Source organism: Coturnix japonica, chromosome 11 (genome assembly GCF_001577835.2).
Source record: "Coturnix japonica isolate 7356 chromosome 11, Coturnix japonica 2.1, whole genome shotgun sequence".
NCBI classification, from domain to species: Eukaryota; Metazoa; Chordata; class Aves; order Galliformes; family Phasianidae; genus Coturnix; species Coturnix japonica.
In genome coordinates this window covers 2,610,399-2,627,478 of record NC_029526.1, presented here as the reverse complement: position 1 = coordinate 2,627,478, position 17,080 = coordinate 2,610,399, and the positions used below count along the sequence as shown (strand labels likewise).

The 17,080-nt window shown below is 39.0% G+C and overlaps 1 protein-coding gene across 3 annotated transcripts in view; it reads right to left on the bottom strand.

The window, feature by feature from the left end:
• The window catches only part of SLC12A4 (solute carrier family 12 member 4), a 45,532-nt gene that overhangs the window by 15,790 nt on the left and 12,662 nt on the right, over positions 1 to 17,080 (bottom strand). For 2 of the 3 annotated variants that reach the window (XM_032447008.1, XM_015873792.2), the window contains exons 2-8: positions 12,078 to 12,172; positions 10,085 to 10,216; positions 3,863 to 4,009; positions 3,238 to 3,292; positions 2,816 to 2,946; positions 2,149 to 2,390; positions 199 to 413 (exon numbers count right to left, since the gene is read on the bottom strand). In XM_032447008.1, coding sequence (XP_032302899.1) covers positions 199 to 413; positions 2,149 to 2,390; positions 2,816 to 2,946; positions 3,238 to 3,292; positions 3,863 to 4,009; positions 10,085 to 10,216; positions 12,078 to 12,172 — 1,017 coding nt within the window. Of the gene's footprint in view, positions 1 to 198; positions 414 to 2,148; positions 2,391 to 2,815; positions 2,947 to 3,237; positions 3,293 to 3,862; positions 4,010 to 10,084; positions 10,217 to 12,077; positions 12,173 to 15,195; positions 15,397 to 17,080 lie in introns of those variants that run through there. The other variant, XM_032447009.1, reaches the window with a different exon arrangement.

The window sequence follows — 17,080 nt, the reverse complement described above, 5'->3', positions numbered from 1 at the left end:
ACTAATAAATGTGGAATCCATTTTAGAAATCAGACTACTGGTTCCTTCCTAACTGGAGCTTTAAGTGCTCAGCACCAGCACACAGCATCTGTTCTCTGGCACTCGTTTCAATACTGAAAGCTTTTCAACAATATTACATTCAGGACTGGGCAAAAAAGGAGCTATATTTTATACAAGTTATGTATTTTTATGCCACACCTTTTAAAATGCCACTAGCAGCTCCTGGAATGCCTGCTATCTCCGTAACATTGTTCAGTAGGAAATATTCATCACAGTTCTCAGTGGTTAAGTTTGTATTGTGGCAGAAGTTCTCCCAAAGCTTAGAAGCCACGGTGATATTATCCTTAACTATGGTTTTGGCACAAACATCAAACTGATCTCTTATCAAAGTCCTGTTGCCCAACATGCAAATTCTGGAAGGAAAATGTAAAAAACAGCATTATAATGCAGCACCTGCAATATGAAATCTGCCTTTCCCCATCACCCCCCTTTCACATAATGGAAGCTTCAAGAGGCTCTATTTTTCTATGTTATTTCTCAGCTTCAAAAAGCTGGTGGCAGCAGGAAGAAGAGGATTCATCTGTATTGTTTGAAGGTTGGATGTTCCTACAGATTTTGGGAGATGCATCAAATTATGATTTAATGAATTTGGTAACAAAGATAAATTTACGTTAAATAATAAAAGGGAAACATTAAGCAACATTTTTATTTTCATTTTAACAGAAGGAATGGAAGATACTAAGAATATCTGAAGATACTTGGAAAGGCATTAAACCAGTTTCTGAGCAGCAGCACTTACGTGATCTCTGACATTTTAGCTTCAGAATTAGAAGGATACAATTCAGTGACAACAAGCAAAAGTTCTTGTCAGAATGTTTATCACTGCTAAAATCCAGTGCCTGATGAGATTCACCTCACTAAGTTTTCAAGCATTCAAGATTTTTAACACACATCTCCAAAGATGATTCCAAAGACAGTGTGATACAACATAATTAACAGCTTGCTGCCACTGAAGTTTATTCAGCCTCTCTTCCTGTTGCCATAAAATGCTCCCTGAAAGCAGGGCTCGGGTGAAAATTTACTTCTGTCTGCTATTTTAGTAAGTTGTATTAGTTCACAGATCTCAAGCACTTCAGCCAGGAAAATGAAAGACACAAGGCCATTTCTTTAGGGCTTAGAGCCTGGGCCTCCTGTATATAAGATAAGCACAGTCTCCAGTTATTGCAGTAAAAGGAGTACAGCCCAATGAAGAGTGGTAGGGAGAACATTCAAGAACAGCAGAAGAGGTAATGAGGGGAAGTAAAGACGCTATTTTTCACAGCTGTGACCCTGCCACTGTTGTAAATTACTATAACCATTGGGTCCTAAACATCTGAAGGGAGCACTTGAGGGTTGAGACTCCTCAGTCGCAACATTCTGAAACATAAATAATTATGCAGTTTCAAATCCTCTATTTCCATATCCCATCTCCTGACAGAACTATCAGGAAACACTGCTTGCATTTCTGGTAAAGCACATGCAACCACATTATGTTTCAGCTTTGAGTATAAGAAATCTCATTACATGTTTAACAAGCCAAGGGACATACTTCCAGAGCAGAGCTTCTCATGCAGTAAACTCATCTGCTTTCAAATTAAGGGGAAGCTCCACTGAAGCTTCAGCATGAACTCATCAAACCTACTATACCTCCCTCTACTCCTGAGGGAGCAGCTGCAACACACCACCACAGCTTCCATCCACAAAGGCAGCGCATCATTTCTTACTGGCCAGGGGAAAATGGAGCTGCCACACTCTTGTTGAGGAGGACTGCATAAATTCTTGCTTGAAAGTAACTGAATAGCCATAGGCTAAGATACTGGATTGCCTTCATGGGAAGTGGAGAAATGTCAACCTCCATCAATCTAGCACACTCACAAGACTTAGCTCTACTAAGGAATGTGACAATATATTTATTTTAGCCCAAGGAATTTCTATTCCATGAGCTTTGCATGCTGTTACTACACACAGATAAAAAATAATCTGAAATAATTCGCAAAAAAAGAAACTTTGACAATGTATTAGAATAATCTTTTAAGAAACTTCCATTGAATCCCATCTTCCAAACCTGTAGTCAAAGCTGTACCCCACCGAGGAAAAAATATTACTCACGGAAATTCGGGTGGATCAAAGATGGACTTGATAGCTCCAGCATAAATGGATAATATGGATATCACTACGCAGGCCAAGAAGAGGGAAGCAAATTTGTTAACATATTTCACTCCTACAAAGACCACCACTGCCATTAAGATGAGGAATACAGTTCCATACACCCTCATGTTGTTTAGCATAGCACTGGATGCGTCATGGGCACCGGATGGATAAAAAATTGCTGCTTGTGGCACAATATATGTCTGAAATAAGAAGAAAGCAAGCTGAAGGAGCACAGAAACAGAACTCTGTCTATTCTACTGTAGTGATCTTGTTCCCATACCAAAAATGTTTATCACTGCAGCATGCCCTTCACCACAAACTGTCCTTGAGTTTACAGGAAAAAAAATCGAGGGCTAATAACCCTTAATTCAGTAGGGCAACTGAATCAACTTTATTAATGATGATCATGTGTCTTTAATTTAGCTATACTTTCATCCATGTTTCAATAGGCTTTGCATTCTAGATATCCACAGAGCGTGTAATTTCAAAAGTCAACAATGACCATACTGAGTTGGAGACCTTTCAGTCTGATTTGTGAATATGTGTGTGAATATGGGACAAGAATACTGCAGTATTTTCTGTCAGCCAGCTGTCTTAAAACCATGACTATTCCAGTATTACTCACCAATAAAATCTCAATGGCACCAAGAATGTACATTGCTCCTGCAAAGGTTGTACCCAGGTAAAAACAAAGTCCCACTGCTCCACCAAACTCTGGGCCTAATGACCTGGATATCATGAAATAGGAGCCACCAGCTATGAAACAAGAGATGTGAGAGTAAAGTTGTCATTTCTTAATTACTACAACAATAAAAATGTAACAACTATAGTACATATCTACTTTTCTAAGGCTTCAATTAAATCAATTATTTATTAGTACAGTGGTAAACAAAACAAAAAAATATTTTGCCTGATACTGAAGAGAAATACTAGATATTAATTCAGGCTCCCTATCCTGACTCAACCAAATGTATCTGGAATAAACCAGGGTAATAGCTCACAGCAACATTTTTTTTCCACTAATGAGAAGTATCAGACTGCACTTACCTGGAACAACACCATTTGTAGCAATAGCACTCATTGATATGGTTGTCAGCATAGTCTGCAAAAACAAGAAAAAAGGAATTAATTGGGTCAACAACATTATTCAAATTTTAACTTATTCCTTGTTAGAGTAAACGTGCCACAATATTTCTATTTATTCTGCCTTGACAGGTCATTTTCTGAAAGAAAAGACTTAGCAGGAATTTAATCATCATGCTGTTTAAGACTATTGCCTGAGAAATGTTTGTTTTATCAGGTCAAACAATGGCTGCCTGCAGACAAAACACGGTACCAGAACAGGCATCACTCCCTCTGCAGAGCTGAAACTCTTGGCAAAGGCTTGTGCAGCAAGGAAGGCAATCTGAGACACAGAAAAAAGCTGTTTACAGAACCAACACCATTGTTTTGACTGTATCTACACTGCAAATAGTTTGGCAGTTTAGAAATATTACCATGCATAAATTAAAAATAAAAACTAAAAACAAATCACACGCCTATCAAACAAAGCAGGAGAGCCTAGCATAAATCTGGCTTTTCACTACATGCACATCTACAGAGAAGCCTCTCCAAGTTTTTTGGTAGTTTCACAGGGGTTACATAACAGGCATTGTTTTAGCCATATACTTACACAGCAGCAGCACAGTAATACAATCAGGAAGGACTGAAGAACACCAGCCATTCCTACCATCCAAGTCAGCCGAAGGAAGAGAATAACCCCAAAGATGTTCTGCATGCAAGGTAAATACACTCCCATCAGGGTGCCCATGCTGGGTGACTGGAAAGAAAAAAAGAAGCACATAGTATTCATTACGTGGAATTATTCAAAGCGTAAGTAACCAAGAGCATACAACTTCAGTTTTTCAAATGACACAGCTCTGAGATGTAAGGGAGATGCACATTGATTACTACTGTCCTCCAATTCCACAAACCATAAAGCAAACTACTAACACTGAAACCATCAATTGATAAACAAAATCATATCCATCCTAGAAGGACAGGCTGAGAGAGCTGGGCTCTTCAACCCAACCTTATAGCAGCCTTCTGTACCTGATGGGTGCCTACAGGAAAGCTGAGGAGGGACTGTTATAAGGGCATGTAGCAACAGGATGAGAAGAAATGGTTTTAGACTAGAAGAGGGAAGATTTAGACTAGATAGTAGGAAGAAATTTTATACTGTGAGGGTGGTGAGACACTGGAGTGGGTTGCACAGAGGGGTTGTGAATGCCCCCTCCCTGGAAGCATTCAAGGCCAGGCTGGATGGGGCTGTGATCAACCTGGTCTAGAGGGAGGTGTCCCTGCCCATAGCAGGGGGGTTGGAACTGGGTGATCTTAAAGGTCTCTTCCAACTCAAACCATCCTATGATTCTAAGATCTTCACATTTACAATTATATTCAGCATTTAACATCAATCATTAACAACTACATATACATTTGTTTTATTGTAGAACCATGGAGTTTTTATGATGAAACTGGGTGAGGGCTGCAGATTCACAGTAGGATAGACCCCATCTTACTCCTAGAATTCAAAATACACTTTTGTGATAAGTACAAAAGATTTTGAAGCAACGTAGAGAAATGCATAATGTATTTTTGTTTTCATACTCTATACATTACACAAAAACAATGATTCTCATTTCTTCTGCTTAAATCAATTTAGCATCAGACTCTGAATTACTTTTGACAGTGACTGAGAAAATGTAAATTATTCACGTGACTTCAAAGGAACTCCACATTGCTGGCATCTGGCACCATGTCTTACAGAATTCTCCTTTGCCTGAATAATTATTTTCAAAGGACAGTCAGATCCCAAACGCTGATATCAAAGTGTTGCTGGTAGGATTTTCCTCCATTGGCACATCTGACACTCACAGAAATTCAGACCCAAGTCTCTTTGGTTTTCTGCCAAGTTTTTCCAGGGTTTCCATTTTCTAAGGTTTTCTTTTATGTTTAAAATTACAAAGAACGCTGAAACATGGGAGGAATAGAAAGTAACTTCCTAAAGACCTCTCTATTTCCATGCTTTCTCCTATAAATAAACCTGAATTCCTAAACATATCACAGATGAGTAGCATATAAGGAAACCCATGAACAGTCATCTGAACTGCAAGGATATCAAAAGGAACTACTGACTGAATTTTTCAAAGCAAGCTCTGAATTCTTGCAGTGACTAAGGTTAACCAGATCAATCAGTTTCCCTATACATGCTGCAACTTGTGTGAACCTCCTGACCATACACTGATGGTTTGCAATGGACATACCAATGAGACCTATCAGAATAGGGCTAGAGAGCTCTTACTTAGCAGCTCTGGTGCCACACTACAAAGAAGCCCCCAAAACTTTGACTGCTATATGTATAAAATTTACTGTCCTGCAGAGCTAAACACTTTGCCAGGATTATGTGTGAGGATGAAAGGAACTGACACCTTCTGAGGCTAACAGAAATGATTTTGAAACAAGTTGCTCCAATGCTACAGCAGAGGATCTTCTCAGGCTGTTCTGTATAGTATACCTGTTTCCTCTGATGCTCAATCTATTCCTCCTACACAGCAAGGGCAGGTGGAGCACAGTTGTTGTATATTCCATATGCAGTTTTCCAAGCATTAGCATAGCAGGTGAGTTTTTAGCCTGTTCTTTACACATCTCTCAGCACCTGCTTCCTTTGCATAAGAATTTGCCTGACCTCCAGCTCATTCCTATTTGATCCATTTGGCAGCTTTGCTCTACTGTTTATCTTCCCCTCCCTATTCCTTTGAAATGGCTTCTTTTAATGTGCATCAAGTTACAACTTAACTTTAGCCACAGAGGAAGAGGAACTGTGCATTAATTGCACAGTTATGAGACTACTGCTGAGTAGAGCAGCTTAGGAGATGCCTAAGTGCCTGCCAGAAGACAAAACCAAAACCACACAGAATTACTAAGTGTGCACTTAGTACACTTAGGACGAGTTTAATATGGAGTTTGTATTTTCTTGCCCTGTGGAATACAAAATACCACCATGAAATGATGCACAAACACTGCTTGCACCAACCTGCTCACAGAAATATTTAATGAGAGTTAAACTGCAGCAACTTAACCCTCTTTATACATTTTAATAATCAGCAGCCTCCATTGGAATGAGTGAAATTAAACCTGTACTGAAGCCTCCGCAGAATACTGTCTGAAACAAAAAGGTTATTTAGTTTAGTCTCTACAGCTGTCAAATAAACAAGTTAGATGCCTCATGCTGCATAAAGGAAGTAAAGCACAGACATTTTGAAGAATGCTTTAGTTCAACTGAGAAGGAAAAGAATAATCTCAAAAAATCTCAGTTCCAATGCAGATCATGTTTCTGCTTGCATAGCACTCACTCTTATCAGCAGTGGACATAATTGATATCAATATTGATCTGAGTCTGAAGGACACTGTTTCCATTGTACCAGTATGACAGGTTATCAAAGCACTTGGCTGCAGGGCTCAGGGACATAGATCAGTAATGACAGCTTTTGCGGTTGCTCTGTAGCATGAGGACAGACAGCAGCACAGAAATGCATTGCCTTATTAAAGAGACATGAACTGAAATACTTAACGTAATTTCTACCATGAGAAGGGGATATTTTAACAGTGCTGTGACCGAGTGTTTTAATATAAGGCAGTACTTACAAAACACAAAAAGCAATCAGAACCTCCACCCTATTACAATCTTTTTCTGATGTATGCTTAAAACAGAATGATACTATCAATAATATTTAATGAGAATGCTGAAACAGGGTAGCATGTCTGTATTGAGCTGTTTTCGTAGAGTCACAGGGGTTTTGCACTAAAATTCTCCTCATCTGCATTTGCACTTTCTACAAACTGTGTTAATCATTCCAAAAGATGAGAAGGGAGGACAGTCACGTAATGTATTTTCCAGAGCTCATGGACACAGTGAGTCTCTTTTGGTCGTGTCAACTGAGAAAGCAGGTGTCAAGAACAGTGACCTTCACAAGGCAAAGCACTTCATTCTCTACTCATTTAAGCTTAACATTTGGGAGAAAGACCTCCTTTATTTTTTTAAACACCCGCCACTCAGATTTCTGCACTGTATGGGAAACTGTTGATCACAGCCTGAACCTCTGATTAACCATCTGAGGCAAGCAATGAGTCAGCTGTGGAAGCACAGGTGAAGGTAATTCAGCTGTGCTACCAGAAGGGGAGACTCCACCTCTTCCAGATCTTGTTTTAAAACTCACTAACAGTAAGGCAGGATCTCTTTCTCTGGAGATTGCTCCTGTGTGGAGTTTACAGTGAGCATTTCCCATTTATCATTGATTATCATTCTATCATGATAATCTTTTGTACAAAACATCTGCATAGCCTCTGTTTACCTATTGACTGTATAACTATACGATTGTATAACTGTACAATTATAACTGTACACGCACTACATGTGCACACAGTTGTGCTCTCCTCTCTAATTTAAAAGGGTACAATTTAGGGGACAGTGTTGTGATATGTCACAAAAGGGTTTTCACTGATGGGGCTGTCTTACGTGCTCAGATGTACTTATTTACAGAAAGGACTGCTTTCTTCCTTCAGTTTTTGAATACCAGAACTAGAATCTGCTAACCCTCCTCACTCCACTTCTCATCTACAAGATGCCAATTCCAGTAAGAGACACAACAAAGTGACACAACAGGCCAGGCAGCTCACATTTGGTCACACCAGCTGGACATGTATTAGTTGAGCACACCTGACAGATCACTCAGCAATGAATCAGTTATCAAAGCTGGTACCCAAAATCAGAATGTGCCACCTGCTTCTCATCTGTACAGTTTCATAATAATTATAGTCCACAGCACTGTGTAGTTACTAGATTGGAATTTTCAATTTTTAATCATACTATAATTGATGGTCAAGTACTCAATTATATTCTACAAGTTGTTTAAACACTCATATTGCTTAAGGCAAGATGGGGAGAAGAAATTCAAACTACTGCTGTGATATTGCAATTGATGCAATTTACATCCAGGACAGACAGGTTAGGCAAATATTCATTAAGGAAAATGCAGTGTTTACATTGAAAATACTGAGATACTAACATAGGATGATATTGTCCCTTTTGGAATGGGTTACACAACTCACTCTGCAGCAATCATCTGAGAAGTCTGTAAGCACACATTTTAGTAGGACATAATTTTAGACAACCAGAAGCCCAAAGTGCATATTACCACAGAGGCAGAGCTTTCACGAGGACTGTATTGTCTTTAAGTTAAAAACAACTTCCCACTTGTCTGTTATTTGTGGCATTTCTTTTCTACAAAGCTATAACTGTAACTTCTTTAACCAACATTACACTACGTCACCAGATTCTCCTAACTCTTTCTCAACAGAAAAATAAGTGATGAGCTTTCAGATCAGACTGCCTCTTACTTTGGTATCCTGGATGGGCAATTAACGAGGAAATAAGTGGGAAAAATGCACAGAACTGCCTCTACATGGTAAGGACTGGGCCTATTTGAATCTCCCTTTGATTTACCTTTGTTGAAATAATAATCAGTCTGCAAAAGTAGATAATTTTTAACTTTATTTTTGTCTTAGGCAACGTCACCACATTAAGAGCTGATCTCTGACATCATTTCCCTCAAAAGCATGCTAAAACATAGATACAGATGAAATTTCATATTGGTTGTATGAAGGTAAAAACTTTGAACAGACTCGACAATTAACATAATACCAAGTGCCATACAAAAGCAACAGTTAAAATGTTTTAAGTTACCGTTTAGAAGTAAGGCTGAAGTATGAAAACGCAGTTACAACACTTAGACAACCTGCACTCAGCCTTGTAATGATGGCATACTAACCACAATATCAAATAGCATTCGTGGTCTTGGACGAAACTCAACTTCAAGCATCATGTTGACTAAGTAACTTTATTAACATGAGTGTAAAAACAAGCAGAGCAAGGAAACAAAACGTGCATAAGGAAGCTGGAATCCAGCAGTCAGCAGGGATTTACATGTTTTCCCTTGGAGAACAACATGCTGTTTTTCAGCATTATCACTTCTTTCTCTGTTTGAAACACCTCAAGGCTTTCTGACAGTACTGTAGGATTACATCTGTAGAATTCAAATGCTATCTTAGTTTTTTACAGAATATTTTCCTTTGGGGGGAAAAAAAATAAAATGCAAGCAAACAGGTAGGTCTGCAAGTGCAGTAAAATGCAACCACGCCACTAAAGGTTTTAGCACTATCCGAAGTGCCTGCCTGACTGCCAGACAACTAAGAAGAGTAGTTAGAACACATTGCCTGCGATAGAAATCAAACAACCAACAATAAAACCCCACCTTCAGTTTAGGTACCATAGCCAGCCCTAACAGGCTGCAGATCTCAATGTAGATCCTTTGGGGTGGAATTCAGCCGATTAAACGCCTAGCAACCACAATGATACTTGAGCTGCCCCAGGGTGCCTAATCTGACCTCCACCCACCACTCTAGAGGGGTGTTGTCTTCTGCAAGTTCTGTGTCATACCTACCAGGCTCACCCATCTCAGATGCTTCCAGGAACCTAAACCAGCACTATGAAAGAGTTGCGGGGGTTTTCTGTCATTGTTGATTTGATTCACTGCTAAAAGCATATCTTATCTATCTAAATCCATACCGGGTATATGCAACAGTACTGTAGTGCATTATCCTCAACCTCTGTTTCAGAACCAGCTTTTTTATATCACCTTATTGCCTACCAAAGAGCTCTATGGCATTTCTTTGTAAAGCTGTCGTGATGCCTTGGAACCACAGAAGTTAAGATAAAGCAGAAAGGACTCCAAATCTCCAAAACCAGACATGGAATCACTGAGTTGATTAGCTGGCAATAGAAAGAATCTTTACTTACTTTTGATACTTTCTTCTTGGAACCATCAGTGCTTTCTGCTTCTTCATGTTCCTTAACACCTTGGGTAAGATTAGTGTAGTTGACCAGCTTGCCAAGCAGAGATGACACTTTTGGTCGTATATCGAGTTCTTCCTGTGGAAGACAACTAGTCAATTTCTGTGAGTCACAACACTGAGGGAGATCTGCTGGGGTCAGGCCTTCCATGAGAAAAATCAAGGGAATCAGAGTATTTAATTGCACTGATGAGAGGATTTATTTTCTGAAACAAGGGCAACTCTGCTAAGAAAAAGATGTGGCAATAGGAGTGTGCTATATGCACTCTTCTCCTCAGGTACTGAAAAGCGGATTTTATCAGTAAGCAAGAACTCTGAGCTTTGTGACTGTAACAAAAATGAATACATGCCTTGTATGCATCTCAAACGACAACTGACAGAAAGAGATACACTTTTAAAAGTTTACAAATAAGGCAGCAATATCATTGTAGACTTGGGTATGATTGTTTTATTATATTTTTCAAACTATGTCATCTTATGTATGTGGATCTATATATTTTATATATATATATATATATATATATATATTTAATCCCAGAAGCCACATCTGCAGAGCCTCACAGTTTTACATTCTTCCCATCGCAACATCTGTTTCTCAAAGCATTTTCAAGGCCAAATCTGTGGCTTCTCCACGCAAACAAATACTTTCCTCAAACAAAGAAGAAAAAGAAACAACAACAAAAAGCAGCCCAGTGAAACAGCTAGCCTGCAAATTCAAGACGAAGACACTCCCTTCCTCTCTCTCTCTCTCTGAAACATTTTACATGTCAAATTGCACAATATATAATGCATGGCAAAGAGAAATGATTCTACACAGAAAATAAAAAGCTGGTTAAGACAGATTTCCTTGTCTGGAGTTTTATCGTCATGTATTGTCATGAACAGTTTCTGGGAGGATCAGTGCTTTGTATCTGATGCATAAACCAACACCAAACACCAAGTATCCCTTTTCTTACTCTTTTCTCAGATCTCATCTATGAAACCTACAGTTTTCACCTTTAAGAATCTGCTTATGATTACTCTCAGAAAGAGGTTGAGTTAACATGCTTCCCATTCCATTGGGCAGCATAGCCCTTGGGATGTTCTGTTCCTCCTCTTTAGTACTACAGAAGCAGCCTGCAGTCCTGGTGTGCTACTGCACTATTGCTTATGAGAAAAGCAAACATGTAAGTAACAGCAAATCAAACTCCCCAACTGGCCAGCCCTCCACAACCTGCAAGAGATTTTATCCTGTTCACAGATTTACTGTACTTTGGAGGGAGGAGACAGCAGAGCTGGGAGAATGCTGCAAAGGCTATAGCTCAAGCATAGTGCCACAAAAACAAAGTTATAACATTTCCAGGGCAGCAGGTTAGCTATGTGTTAGGCTCAATAGCCACACAGCTGAAGTCTGCGGGGGTCAACCTGGCTGGGCATAGGAGCAACTCAGGCTGCCCCACGTTCAGTTCCCAGAATGGGAAACATTGGGTGCAAGTTCCCAGGATGGCTGTGAAGCCATAATTCAAGAGCCTTGCTGGAAAGCAGCTGTGGAGCCATTCACAAACTCTTCACTCCTCCCCAGAACCTCAATTTCTGAAAATGTCTTTTAGAAACTTGGTCTTTGCAGACCATGACATATTTTCACTTACTGCAGTGTCAGTGAGGTGAGGACGACAATTCTGCTCAATTCTGTATGGGTCTGGCTGATCTAACACAGCTTCACTGTTTAAAGTGACTGCTCAGGTCACTTCCGCTACCATTATGTTTTAGTACTTTATAGACTCAAATACACCAAAGGCTTTTAGATATCAGGTTCCCCACCAGTGAGAGTTAGGTACCAAAGCACCTGAACCTTTGCAATGCTCCACATTCCACTGAATGATAACTAACATGTGTTCAGTCCCTCCCAGTTTGGAAGATCACAAATCACATCAAAACTGTGAAAAACAGTCAGAAATTACCTCAAACAAGGCCAGATTTTTGTCATAGTAATCACCTCCTTTGTTGGCTTCTGAATTGTTGAGAAAAGGGCTGTTTTCTTTATGGTTGCCATGACCTGCAAAGAAAAAAAGAAATAAGATTTGGAAAGAGGAAAAGAATTCCCAAGGAAACTTTTTAACCTTGACATCAGAAACCATTCAACTTAATCTGTTTCTTTTTAGTATCTAACATTATGCAACAAAACATATATCATAACTGTTACTCTGACAGAGGAGTTTTTGCTGTTTCTGTTCCTCTATTTTCAGTAAAGCAGATGAACATGTCACCGCAAAGCAAAGCACGTAAGTAGGGGCACAGCTGCACTGCTGTCTGCACCTTTGTTCTCCAGCGTCTCCTTTGATAACTATTTCTTACACAGAGCTGTGACAGGCCAAAAGACACTTCTTTCGCACCCAGAAACCACTGCTAAAGCCAAGAGAACCATTTAAGCCCCATATGCAAACACACTGGGTAGATCTAATAAAACTGAACAATACCAAGACCAAACTCTGTTGTTACAATACTTGTAAATATTAACCAGAAACCTCTTTTCTTTTTCCTATTCTTCTCTATTTTATTCCACACACACACACCCTTCCCCCCTGGGCCCATTCCAGTTTCTAGATCTCAAAACATGCTTACTACATGAAGTGTGATGAAGCTTTATCCTTATTGTGTTTTGAACATAGGCTGTGCATTTTTCACTGCTCTAATGCTTATGGATTAAGACCTAACATCAGGTATAGTAAAAGTAAAGCGTAAGACAACCTGAGAGATCAGTAGATCTTTTTGAAATAGGTAGAAATTAAATGAATAAAGAAAGGTACAAATGTGGTACAAAATTATCTCTGCCAAAAGAAAAATGAAGTTGATTCCAGCACTCAGTTCTCTGACCTGTGGCTCCCCTTACAAAAATTTCTTTCTTTTCCCTATAACTCTTCACTCCCTGCTCATTCAGCCAATACAAACTTAGGAGATTTTCAAGAGCGTCTCCTTAAGAGAAAAATCAATCCAAAAAGTGATCTTTGTCTTTACAAAACCAGTAACCACTAAAGAAATTGAAAACGAAAGGAAAAATGGATTATCTCAAAGACTGCAAGCTAAAGTACTACACACTGAATAAAGGAAAAGCACAAGATGAAAGACCTGGATTTTTTGGTGCTCATTTTCAACAACTAAGGTAATCGACTGAAGGCAGCTATATTAAAATAATTTAGCATAACGAAAGCAAAAGCATTTCTGTATTTCGAAGTCTAAATAAACTTACGGAATTAACCTAGAAGGCAAATAGACAACTCCTCCCCTACTCATATGGATTGGCATATACCACCACACTGTTACAACTGCTATAGGCAAAATAATAGGAGAAATGTCAGTGCTGTTCTCAGAGCAAGCAATGCATGGGAAGAAGCTGCTCACAGGTGCTCCGAGTAAAGTTGTTAGGGGAAAACAAAAAACCACAAACAACAGATGTCTGAGTGTTTGCAAATAATTGTCATGCTGACCATAAGCACTTGTAGATGGCAGTGCACTGTGATTATGTGCCTATTGCTTTTCTCACAGCTCTCGCAACACCAAAATGTGACTTAGCAGCTGCCTTGTACAAGAGGGCTCAAATGATCCGCAGACCTTAATATAGTGCAAGAGATTTTGGCCTTGCAGTATTTTGTAAAACTTTAGCATGACTTGGAAAGAAAAAAAAACAAAAAACAAAAAACCTGTAAGCTTAGCAACACGGTATGAAAATAACATGTTTTTCATTCTCAGTGGGACAAATATTTACTAAACAAACCACAGTAATTGCTTGCTTGCTGTATATGTTAGATCTCTGATTGGCGGAGAGCACACTAGACCAATTTTATTGCAGTACATATTGCATGCTGTGCTGAAGTCCATTCTATTCTATTCTGATCAAAGCCCATTTGCTCTTCTCGCTGAGGAAACTGAGTCATGAGTTTTACTTATGAAACTGAAAACGGGTGGTCTGTTTGACTAACAAAATTGGGAAGTTTAATCTGTGCCGTACCTTCTCATTACAATTTGTTTTCTCACCTCCCATGTACTCACTTTGGTAATTCTTCTTTTTTTAAATAATAATATTACGCATAAAAAAAAATATCTGATGTCTTGGGTTTCTTTGTTCTTTCATCTTATAGGTGCTGCTCAAAAGTATAGTGGGTATTCCCTTACTGATAATGCTTACAGAGCATCCTTGGGTTGTTGTTTTTTTAAGTATATAAGGTATATGAATCACACTTGCTGTAAAGGTAACCCATACCTTTAATCCCTGACTTTCAGATAAGATGACAATTGCTTTGTTCATTCAAAACACCAGGCCATGCATCTTCATTTTACTCCATTTCATAACTTTCCACAATTGGACTCTTCCAAAGCTCATCGTCTCTCTCAAAAAGAGTGTCTGTTTCCTCTCTGTACACCATTTGTGTTTCCTTTTGCCTTTCCTTTTGAATTTGATTCCTTGGTGGGCTGGCTCTAGATACCTTTCTGCACAATGGAAGCCCAAACAAAGCTAACCACAACTGAAAAATCAGTAAAACAAGTGACTGGATTAAAGTATTGGCTTTTTGCAATTGCTAGGACATGTTTTTCTCTATGAATATTAACACCCCTCTCAAACACTGTGCTCCATATACTCCATTTCCAGGCATTGTAAGTTTACAGTCCAGTTCTGCAGAAGGATGTAATCTTTTAATTACACCGATATGCAGATCTGGGTGCAGCACAGTTCTGTCCCACATCAAAAAGAGCCTTACATTGAAAAGTTAAGAAAAGCTAATTAAATGTTAGCCAAAATCACCTTTATTAACAGTTGCACGTTTAGTGTAATCTCTGCTTTTCATATACGTTCGTAAACACATCACCAAAGCATTAATCTGATCTCCTCTAGAGATTTCTATATTCTATTTTCAGTTTCACAAGCAAAACCTATGATTTCCTCAACAAGAATCACAATTGTACTTTGACCAAAATACAATCAAATGGAGTTTAGCAAAGCACATGATATAAACTACAATAAAATATTTGTCCAGTATATTTTGTGTGCCAACGAGCAATACCAGCACTCTGAAACAGACTTACTTGCACAGGAAGAGTTTATCTCCATTAGTTTTGGAAGAGAGCGGAGGTGACCTCGGAAAGACACTCCAGGGAATTCTTGCCCCAGCTTCACATGAGGATAGCTTACACTCTGAAGCATGAAGTCTCCTGGACAAGCACCATCTTGTGACATGGGTACTGTTTTCCACATTCTTAATTACTGAGCCTTTGGTGTTGGATGGTGGCTATGCAGTGTTAGATTCCATGATGCAATATTTTTTTGCAAGGAACATTTCATAAAGAGAAAGCTACATACTCTGCAACAGAGAATAATTTATTTGCCTTAATCTCTAACTGATTTATTATTATTATTATTTTTAGGTATGTAAACTACATTCCAATTAGGCTGATGTTTTCACCTGTTTCATTACTTCTGAGTCTTAATTATTGAAAGATAATAAAGGCTTCTTAATTATTAATAACTTCTAAATCCTGCCAACTCTCTTCCAAACCAAATCATTCTATTTACAGCCACCGCTGCAGCTATACAGTTTATCATCAGTCCTCCATCACAATTCCCTGAACTTTCTGTAGCTCACCTACCCAGGCATGGACACAGGTCTATAGAACAGTATTCATTGTGTGAATCACCTGAATTCCATAAAACATCAGAGATGTCCAATGCAAAACAAACTAAAAATCCTGTGCGCACGCTCCTATGTATACCAGCACATAAGCCCAGGAGACAAAACCAAAATAATTAAAGGATGTCCAAATCTTTGCCCAACATTTACCTCATTGCCATGGTGGTACAGCTGTACCACGCAGTCAGGACAGGTTTTGTAATTCTCTTAGACAACCTAAGCTTTTTTGGAGAAGGCTAAGAAGAGAGGACAGTGTCCACATTATTGCTTTGTTTCTGGAAGGAAATTAGGAGAGAGAAACAGTTTTCCCACTAGAGCGCTGTATGCACAAGACTTCATTGTAAGCCATTGCATTTTCTTTAGTGAAGGATAAAATAAAGAGTTCAAGGAAAACTACAGACAAAACACAGGCTAAAATAACAATAAGAATGACAGATCAGCATGTATAAAAGAAAGCCGAACAATTAGGCACAGTGCAACTATCATAAAGAAAGACCAGGAAGCTTCATGGTAATGAAATGTACTCAGCCAGACTAGTCCAAGAATAATCATCCCTTTGAGAAGTTGGCAGGAGCAGCTGCACGACCTGACCTGTTAAGGTTTTGTTCTCTTCTATTGTCAGTTTCCAAACTCCCTCAAAGAAAACTACCACTCCCCTAATTCTTCATCATGCTCAGTTAAATAAGTGGAAATTCATATATCCATTTGGACATGACTAATCCAGAAGCGCTCAGCTAGTTCTTACAGAGGCTTTATCTACATGACAAGTTAAGGCGTGCTGAAGGCACAGATGGACACTGTATGACTAGCTTTTGTCTAAGCAACACAGATAACAGGGAAAAATACAGTAATGCAAATTAATCTTAAAACATTTTAAGAAGGATTCCCAAATCCATGTTACTTTGCTTTTACAGGCATGTATCTGAGTCAGTTGAATGAAAGTCAGTAGAGGCACATACACCATCCTCCCATCACACCTCCACTCACAGCACCTCAAGAGGAACCCAAACTCCTTAATGCACTTTGCAGGGCAGGCAAGGTGGACAAAGCCCCCAGTTACAGCTACAAGCTGTGATGACAATGAGCTGAGTTCCCATCATTCTCCCTGCCTAAAAAATAACTTCTCATTCTTAACTTATGGATTATATCCTTTCAAATCAGAACTAGATTCACTAAAGATTCACTGAAACAAACAAACAAAAAAACCCAGAAGCTCAAAGTAAAGCCTTTTCCCCACAACACAGTTTTATTTCCAGAGCAGTATAAGAGCTGACGTCTTATTT